Raw genomic sequence first — 9,768 nt, 5'->3', positions numbered from 1 at the left:
TCAGAGTGAAATACTGGGAGGCTCTAAATTGGTTCTGGCTCTAATCAGACACATGTAGTCACCTCAGGGCTGGCTCTTGGAGGTGCTGATGACCAGCAGCTCTCACTGATTTTTTTTATTATTATTATTTTTGGGTTTGGTACATCTAAAAGGAAAAATTAGCCCAAGGTTCCAGGCAGGCGGGCACGCTACACTGGATGCCTGTGAGTGTTGGGTGAGAGATATGGCAGAACATCTCTTTTTATAGCAGCAATTCTGCTTTCATGTCTTCAGGACTAGGGTTAAGTAAAGCAATTTTTTTTTTTTTTTTTTTTTTTTGCATTGCTTGAAAGAGGCTGTCTATAAAGATGCCAGTGAGGAACCTGCATTCTGATCATGGCTGTATGCATGGCATCTCTGAATGTTTAGTGGCTATAGGATGGGGATTCTCGCAATACCTGTTGATGTACAGGGTATGGATTGCTTTCTGGGCATGTAATTGGAAAGAAAAACTCAGATATATCACATAACCCAGAACAAGTATAAAAACTCCTCTAACTCTCATAACCCGAAACAAACAGCAGAAGGATACTGGAGCCTCAGCATGGGAGGATGCCAGAAATGTAGCTGGGTGTCAGCATGTCCATCTACTTCCACTCTGAGCCCTTGTACGTTGGCCGTGTCGGTATGAGAATCTTCAGTGGGATTAACCATGTCCGTAAAGTGAAGTGTGTGTAATTGCAGGGTGGATCTGGACCTGTCTCTGTGGGTATGCAGCGGAGAGGGAAGCAGCAGCTGACGCTGCACAATGCATAAAGCAGTACGTGAAACCTCAAGTCAACCAACAATTTTATTTTCCTTCCCTGAAATAGCATAAATCATCTAATTGATATCATTAAAAATGACTTGTTGAAACCAGGCAGTAGGACTTTGTTCTAATTTTTTTTGTACTTAAAAATATAAGAAAATTTCTTATTTGACTGAAATGGTTTGTTTGGGGTTTTTTTTTGTGACCTGTTTTTTAACGGCTTCTCTTGATGACAGCCAGCCAGCACTATGCACATGTCTGTATACTGCACCTCCGCCGACTGCAGTGACTGCTCTGAAAGCAGCTTTTATTTTTCACAGATAGTAAGGAGTACAAAAAAAAATCCTGGCCAGGAAGATGGGATTTGGGGGCAATTTCTAGGAGCCAGTACTGTGACTTATTCAAAGCTTATGCTGGAGGACAATGCAATCTATTTAGGAAATGTCTGCTGTGCTAAAATAAACTATGGTATATTCTTGTGGCAACAGAATGCATCAAATCCTATTCCCAATATGCAGAACACCTAGAAAATGTTTCTGAGAGTAGGTGGTTTTGACTGTGGAAGCTAATAATTTGCTCAACGACCAGATTTGTTGGTCCTAGGACTAAAATTCTAAAATGCCTTTCTAAATTATGTTTGTTATGTTTCTTACTAAGTAGTAGTTAAAGCAGTTCACGGAATTTGAAATACTTGACAAACTTGCTTTTCTTTTCCTGTTTGAGCCTGTTACTCCTGACCTTGCCCACTGTACAGTAGCATCATTCATGCTTGTTTCTCCTTCAGCCTACCCATCTCCACAAATAGTAATTTAGCTCCAGGATGTCTCCCCAGGACCAATTAATTTTATCTGACCCAAAGAAATAAAGTTTTTTTTTTTGGCCACTAAGAGATTCTGCCCCTTTGCAAAGTAGGTTGTTTGGGGTTTGTTTTGTTGGGTTTTGGGGGGTTTTCTTGGACAACTTAATTTCCCAGCACATCAAACTAAGCAAGTATTGAGTGATCTCTGCAAATCATATTGGTGAACCCCTGAACTTGCACAGCCCCTACTTACATTTGTGTAGGCATGAGGCTCTGCCTACGTTGACCTGACTGCAAATGTGATGCTCCTCTCTAATGGAGCTGCGAAAAGTGCTCAGATCTCCTGACTTACAGACCTGTGGTTTAGCCATTTGCCCATGCTTCTTTGACATAAAAAAAAAAAAAAAAGTTATTTTAAGCAGGGATGACTTAACAGAGGTGTTATAGTCTCAGTGGAGTCAGTGCATCAATTGCTCGGCACACAGAGCCCTGCTTTGCTTTTCTGAATTTTCATCTCTTCTCCTGGGCTTCTGTCAACTTTTCCTCTTGTTCAGTTTCTGGGAAACAGTTTATTTTCTGTCTTATTCTGCCTCTTATTCATCCAGACTCCATTGACATGGCTTGTATGTGATTTGTGGTTCCAGCAACTCTTCTACTCAGACTTGCCTATTTTTACTCATCCCAGCCAACCCATCAGCACTAGTAGCAATTTCAGGCAACAGTCTGGGATAAGTCTGTGCAGTACCGTGGTGGAAATGGTAGAGATGGTTTAAAACTGGGCAATTAACTAAGGCACAGCAGCACAGCCTTCACTGTAGCTAGAAGCAGCAGCAATAACCTAGTTCAGCTGGTGCTTTTGTAGATTCCCTTCTGTTGGGATCCAGAAGGAAAAAAATGCGTGTGGATCATTATACTACCCAGGAAGCAGGAAGGATGAGATGTCTGTAGAGGCTGGGTTGAAGTTAGTACTAAAATAATAAAGCAAGCTGTTTTGAGAGAGGAAAAGCTGGTGGAAAAAACCCGTTGGAATTCCCTTTGGTGTGGAAGTGAACTCAGGAGAGGTTAGGAAAGGCCTGTGGCTGATGGACTGCACTGAGGATGACCTTGTCCTGAAACGGGGCTTTCTTACTGAATGATGCTCTGGAGTGGCAGGGTTTAAAACGACTGTAGGAGACAGGTAGTGATTTTCCAGTAACTTATTCCATGTCACTTTGCTAAACCTTGATTGATTAACTTTCACAAATGTATTGCCAGTGCTGGATCTTCTGTCAGGAGAAATCTCCGCTTCCCTCTCTTTCTGCAGTAAAATGTAGTATTACATTCATGTTGTAGTAAATAACTAACCACCCAGGGATGAAAAATAAGACTCTAGGCTGAAAGCCTATCCCTTTCTCACTCTGCAGACAACGTGGAGTAGTGTTTTAAAGGTGTCGATTCTTCTTAATAATCCCCATTAACAAGAAATCACTTACTGTTGATATTGATCTAAACTGTTGTCAGTGAGATGAATTAGGAGCAGGGGCTAGGGAGAGAGGGTTGTTGATCTGTTGTTTTCCTGCTGGGCTTCTCAGGAACATTGAAACATTTCGCTAATTCCTGCCAGAACCATATCTCCTTGTTTTCTGACTCCGGAGAGTAACTTTCTATGTCAAAATTCCTGGAACTAAAGGAATAAAATTCTGACCACAGATGCACTTTAGGAACTGCAGGGGCGTTATTTGGGAAAAACAATTACTTCAGTTTCTATACAACTGCTAAAGTCGAGGGATTTGGTATCAGTTCCTTACAGCTGAAAACTTGTTCCTGTATAAATTGTGTGAATTCCAAAGAGTTTGTATAAACCTACCATATGTGATCTGTCTGAAGAAGACAAGTGGTGCTGAGCTGCACTTGCTCCTGTTACTTTCAGGTGGAGCTGGGGGCACTGATTTCTTCTGAAAAAGCTGATCTAAAACAGAAAAAATAATGCCAGTGCCAGGCTGTGTAATAAAAAAAAAAAGCTGAGGAAAGTGCAGTCATATCAAATCCAAGTACAAATCTTATTAAAACCTCCTTCCTACAACCCTTAGCATGCCTCCAAACACTCAGAGGATCTCTGATTTCTGAACCTGGTTCCCTGGGGAAAAGCCAGTATCCTGCACTTTGCTCTGGAATAATGTTTCCTAAGCAAAGGTTTTTCATAGTGCTCTACACACATGAAACACTTCAAGCTCAGGCAGAGAAACATGTCAAGTCTGATGCATTCAGTTTTTCTAAGCATTTGAGAAAGGATTGGACTCAGGAGAGCACATCGCCATGCTGCTGTGTGCGTCGACAGCCTCGGTGCCTTCGAAGTCCTGCGGAGACCTCTTACCACCGCCTGACCCTGTTGGCTGTAGTGGCTGCAGAGGCTGTTCTTGCCGTGGAGCTGTAGCTGGAGGTGAGGCGGACCTGGAAGAGCAGGACTAGTAGCAACGGGGTGTCTGTGCACGTGAAGAGAGTGAGCCCCCCTTGGCCAAAATCAGTGTGCTGGGGGTTAATTCTTACTGTATATCTCTTGTGCTTCTCCTTAATCCAGCTAATGAAAGGTCTTTAACTGTGCCTCGCTCTGTGGCTGCTGGTGCCTCTGCCAGAGCTGGGCTGCTGCACTGTGCTCGGCCTCAGCCAGCTGTGGCTGTGTCCTCTGCCTAAATCGCTTTCTGAACTGGCTCCAAGGCTCCGGCTGCTGTTCCAAGCCCCTGTCTCATCCTACCCTGCATCTGCCTGTGATGCAATTCCCGCAGGAATGGGGAAGCGTGGGGAGGAGGGAACCGTGTGAGCAGCCGTGCAGGCAGAGGCTGTAGTACATCCATCCCTATTGAGAATGAGCACAGTGCAGTCCTGGAAATTGGACCCAAAGCCAGTGCCCAGAACAGCCTCTGCACAGCGACAGCAGGCCAAATCCCACCAGAGAGTCGGATTCCCTGATAGTTGTAGCTCTGAGATATTATGGCAGGCAAATAAACAGCTTCAAAGAAATTAAGGGATGTGAGGAAGGGAAAGGATGTTCAGAGTATGGAAGTGAGAGGGGTGCAGTGTTGAGGTGTGGAGTTACTTTCTCCCAGGCTTTCCTGAAGCCTCTGTGCAGTCCATCTTGTAGACCACTTAATAAAGCGCCCTACTCAGGGCCAGCCTCTGAAAGCAGTGGTTCAAGTTTTAGCTAATCTTAATGCTTTCCGTCATGTTAACGCAGGACTTGTCCTGTCTCCTGAGGGCTCCCTGTGAGCTCTGATCCTGGCCATGCTCTGCAGTGGCAGGATCTGACTGCCAGTGAACGTCAGTGTCACAGAGTGGGGATGGCAGCAGTGCCCGTTTTACAGATCAGGCAAACTGAGACACCAAACTGCAACTCCCCCACAGCACCCAACAGTGGCAGAGTTTAAACCCAGCTCTTTTCTGCCCCCTCCCATGCTTTCCCTGGGGCTCTCAGGAAGGTATCCCCTTGGCCCTTTTAGAGCTGAGTGTTTTCTGGCTAACCTGCTTCCTCTCTACCTCCTGCTGTAGTCTGTGAGTCTTTCCAATGCAGAGTCTGTATGGGAAGAATGCAAAAGTCGTCATGCGGCCAGCGATACCAGGATTGGAATGGTTTCAAATGAGAAGTAGCCTTTGCTTCTTCCTGGGCTGTGCAGCTGTGGGGCTGGCCCCAGCTCTTGTGCACTTAGGGGCAGGGAGCTGTGTGTCCCTGCTTCAGGCTGGTAGGCTCTGGTCCCCTGTGTTGTAACAGACCCAATGTCCCTCTGCCTCTCTGGATCAGTGTCGCCAAGGCAGAATCTCCTTGGGGGGTGGCAGAAGGCCACCCTTTGCCCAGCCCTGAGCCCCAGACAGGTGTCTACACTCCATGCTGCATTTGGGGCTTTGTGAGCAGCACCAAGGGCTCCTCTTCCATTTGCAGAGATGGGAAGGAGGTTGGAGCTCCTTATCTGTGCAATCCTACCTCGGGGTGTGTGTGAGGTTGGTCCCCTTGGGAAAGAGGGATAGGAGGCTGCAGGCAGCTTCCATTCACCGGCAGCTTTCATCCTATGTCCCAGGGCCACAGCCACCCTGTCTCCATCCCTGTTTACTGATGGGGCCGATATGGCCAAGGCAGGAGAGGTTGCAGGTTCCCCTAATCGCCTTATCACCGGGCCGGACAATCTCAGACACTCAGAGGATGTTTTGACTGCGCTAAATTACAATGTTTGTTGTTTCTCACTCCCAATAATTGACATTTGATAGTGACTACTGTAAAAGCGACCGACGGGCTGGGGCTGAGGCAGAGGAGAGGCAGGGACCCGGGCGGTGGGGAGCCCTGCTCGCTGCCCCTGGGCTGTTTGGGGGCAGGCGGGGGGTTCTTTTCCCTTCTGCCCCGTGAAGACAGGGTGCGGAGGGGTTGCCGAAACCTCCCGCGGGTGCGCGGGGGGCAATTCCCCTCGGGCAGAGCCGATCCCCTTGTTTTTATGGCTTGGGATGTTTTTTCCCCTTTGCATTGCCTTTCTGTACAAGGAAGAAAGCAGCTGCTCGTCCCCCCTCTCCCGACCGTGATGTGCTCCCGGAGCGGCGGAGTTACCGACGGGGGCGGGGGGGGGGAACGTGGCCGGCCCCAGCCCGAGGGGCTGGGGAGGGGCGACGCGGGACACGGACGGCGCATAGCGGTCCTGCCGGGGCTGTGAGCCCAAAATCGGCTTTTAAATTATTTTCAAAAGACGTTAAAATACAAGTACCGTTTGCAGGCGTCAAAATGGGAATTGCTGAGATTACGGCAGGGCTACACAAAGCAGGGTGGGGGGAAGGGGGGGACCGGCAGGGAAAGGCTCTCGGAGCGCAGGAGGCGGCAGCGTGCGGCCGGTGAGAGCCCCTGGGGCGGGCGGCTCCGCATCCCACCGCCCCCGCGGTGCGGGCTGCCGTCGCCGAGGGATGCTGGGGGCTCGGGCCGCACAAGGAACGCCAGGGACGCGCAAGGTTAAGCCACTCTCTTTAATGACAACTCGCTGATCTCCATCAGCTTGTACAGCAAAGGGAAACACGTACGAACGGGCGGCGGGGCGAGGGGCGGACAGTGCATTTCATTACTAACTCACGTTTTAGTGCATAACCCTACGGGGACCTGGCAGGTCGGAGTGTCTGTATTCCTCGGCCGGGGTGGGGTGGGAGGGGTCTGTCCTCGTTCGTGCGCTGGCGAGAGCCGCCGTCGGCCCCGCTCCCGGCCCGGCACTGGGCGCCTGCGGAGCGCAGCCGGGGTTGGCGTTAGCAGCCTCGCAAGGGGAGACCTGGGGGCTGGCGGGATGCTTAACTGGCCGGACAGTGGGTGACCGTACGGGAAGTGCAAAAATTAAATGTGGATCTCAATAATTAGTACAGAGTAAAAATTAGGGAAAGAAAAAAAAAAAAAAGAGTTGCACAGCTTGGCTCGCTGTTGTTGGGAACAAGTCAAGCTGAATGACCGGCTGCTTTGTAGGAAGGAAGGAGGGGAATTACCGGGGCGAAGACCCCGGTGGAAAGGGGAGCCAGAGGGGCCGGGGCCGGGCGGACGGGTCGGGAGGTGCGGGCAGTGCCGAGCCTCCCTGCGCGGTGCCCGCCTGGTCCCGCAGGAGCGCGGCCATCGCGCGGAATACTGAAGACCTCAGACCTGCTGGAAATGGCCGCCATGCTAGTGAACTCCGCCGGGATGCTACATTGAACTGTCCTCATCCTCCCCGCAGCCTGGAAATGTCCCGAGACCGGCTCGCAGGCGCGGCCGAAGCCCCTCCATCCCCGGCCCCGGGGTCTTGCCGGCAGCCGTGGTCCACGGAGGGGAGCAGGTTGGGTGCGGGGGCGGCTCTACCAAGCTCGGATCCCGTGCAACGTGGAGATCCCCGCGTTCCCCTGCGGGATGGCCGTCTGCACTGAATTCAAGTCCCCTACGCTGAAGTTCATGAAGTTGTTGCCGGCTGCCGAGGGCTGCATGGTCTGCACGGACGGGTAGTTGCAGTTGTAGTTGGCGTTGCAGGCGGGGCTGTTGTAGTTAGTGTACGCGGGGTAGGCGTTGTAGCTATAGGGGTTAATGCTGACATTGTACGGCGAACTGTAGGGAGAAGACTCCCCCAGGCAGGGCTTCCCATCGCGCACCAGTACCGGCACCGCTATCCTCCGCGGGGGAGGGATGCCCACCATTTCGAGGGTCTGATCCTGTCTCTGCCTTTTGCATTTATACCTTCGATTCTGGAACCAAATTTTCACCTGGGTGGATGTGAGCTTTAGGACGTTCGCTAGATGGTCTCTCTCGGGAGCCGAGAGGTATTTCTGCTGCTTGAACCTTCTCTCCAGTTCGTAGACTTGGGCTTGAGAAAAGAGGACGCGAGGTTTCCTCCTTTTCCTCTGTCTGGGGCGCTCGGGATCTTCCAGGTCTCTCTTCTCCTGCTCCAGGCTTTTGTGCAGGGAACACAGTTCTGCAGCAAAATAAACGGCCAAAGGAAAAGGGGGGAGGAAAAAATGTGCAAAAAAATAAAGCAGTGTTCAATAAACAGCGTGACCCGGGAGCGAGCCCCGGTTCTTCCCTGGCCCCGCAGGCCGCCACGACGACCCGCTCGTGCGGCAGCGGGACCGGCCCTGCCTCGCTCTTTAAGTATCTCTTTAGCAATTTTCCGTCGGTCTTTGTTTGTTTGTTTGAAAACAAGGATGCTCCGTGCACTGATTTGAGTCGCGACCGCCTGTCTCACAGCTTGCATTTATCGCATATAGCCTTTGTACTGAATCTCACCCCGACCCCACGGGCGTACGCTCAGCCAAGTGAATTAGTAATTAGATTTGTCGCCTAATTTCTGGACAAGCTCGAGGCCTCGCGTATCATCCTGCAGCTTTGCCCGTCCCGTTGGGCAGCCATCGCGGCCCCAGTCCCACTCGGGGGAGCCGCGGGGGTGTCCTGGGCCGGGGTCGGTGGGACCCTCCCCGCGGTGGGTCTGTCCCGCTCCTGCACCGCGGGGCCTAGGAGGGGATGAAGATGCTTTTGCTCCCCGGGCCCCGCGGCCGGGCGCGGTGCCTCCCGCCCGCAGCCCCGCACTGTCCCCTCGTCCCCCGCCGCCCCTGGGGAGCCCGAGCCACCCACGGCCGAGCGCCCAGCCCCGGGCTGGGGGGGTCACCTTCCCCTTACCCTCCCTCTTCCTCTGCTCGGAGGCCAGCGGCGAGCCTCGACCAGCACGACCGTTACTCGCTGGCTTTACCTTTCTTGTCCGCCTTGGCGTCCTTGGCCGAGTCCATTTCCACGTAGCTTTTAACGTAGTAGGAGCCGGGGAAGGCGGCGGCGGTTTTGGCCGGGTGCGCCTCGGGCAGCTCCTCCCGCAGGTCGGGCAGGGCCGGGGGCTCGGCGCTGTACGCCTCCTGCTTGAAGGTGGCCAGCATGCAGGAGGGGGAGGACAGCGAGGAGAGCTCCATGGAGGCCAGGCCGCTCTGATGCTGTTCCAGGTTTAAAATATCCTTGACCGAGAAGGGTGTCGTTGTCACAGGGCTAGGAAACATTGCGGAGGAGAGCGGGACAGCGGCCGGAGCCCAGGGTCATGGAAAAGTAGGTGAGGAGCAGCCAACCTGGAGCAGTGGTGGAGCGTGGGCTCACGGAGGGGGCACATAGCATTCCAGCGAGTAGCCTTGACTTGTGCGGTGGAGGCAGGTAGGACCAGACCATAAGGGAAGGGAAGGAGGGACTAGGCAGTTTTTGGGTGACTTTAGCTTTCTATTGGCCAACATTGCAGTGATGGTATGAGAGATGCAAAGTTCCATGTCACCTAATATAGTAATACATCTCAAAAACATCCCCACTCATTTAAAGGGGCGGCACTGTATTTATCCAGCTTTTCCCCGCTGAGTTTGTTGATCCATTAAAAAAAAAAAAAAATCCAGAATGGCCTAATGTGTACAAAGCCACTATCTGATGCCATCTATCATACAGTCAGATTAAATAAACAGGCCGGGAGGAAACCATCAACTAAATATGTGCTGATTTCATTTTTTTTTTTTTTTAAGTGAGGGAACGGAGGTTTCGTTTTTCGGTATTCTGCAATATCCGATCGCAGGAACTAGAAAATGGGAGTTTACTGTTGTGTGAAGCGCGCTCAAGGGGAAATCCACGCTTAAGGTTTATACAGATACTCTGAAGCAGCAGAACGCCTGCAAAATCCAGCTGATAGGAGACAGACCCTAAACAACCCCTGCCTGG

General features: G+C 51.4%; 1 protein-coding gene across 1 annotated transcript; it reads right to left on the bottom strand.

Annotated features, from left to right (window-relative positions):
* Window positions 1-6,543: 6,543 nt before the first annotated feature.
* NKX2-5 (NK2 homeobox 5) lies at window positions 6,544-9,311 on the bottom strand. The gene is made up of 2 exons (XM_054841819.1): window positions 8,780-9,311; window positions 6,544-8,008 (listed from the first exon to the last, which is right to left on the bottom strand). Exons 1-2 carry the CDS (start codon window positions 9,072-9,074, stop codon window positions 7,401-7,403), a joined length of 903 nt encoding a protein of 300 aa, XP_054697794.1. The 5' UTR covers window positions 9,075-9,311; the 3' UTR covers window positions 6,544-7,400.
* Window positions 9,312-9,768: the final 457 nt, after the last annotated feature.

The sequence above is a fragment of the Grus americana genome, chromosome 14, assembly GCF_028858705.1.
Source record: "Grus americana isolate bGruAme1 chromosome 14, bGruAme1.mat, whole genome shotgun sequence".
Classification (NCBI taxonomy): domain Eukaryota; kingdom Metazoa; phylum Chordata; class Aves; order Gruiformes; family Gruidae; genus Grus; species Grus americana.
Note: the sequence above shows the minus strand (reverse complement) of the source record. Positions and strands in the feature narration are given on the sequence as shown.

What these genes read in the sequence shown, in the direction of transcription:
- NKX2-5 (XM_054841819.1), bottom strand. Translation starts at nt 9,074, where the DNA reads ATGTTTCCTAGCCCTGTGACAACGACACCCTTCTCGGTCAAGGATATT. An exon ending in CGCCAAGGCGGACAAGAAAG is followed by an intron (nt 8,009 to 8,779) that starts GTAAAGCCAGCG and finishes ATTTTGCTGCAG; the next exon opens with AACTGTGTTCCCTGCACAAA.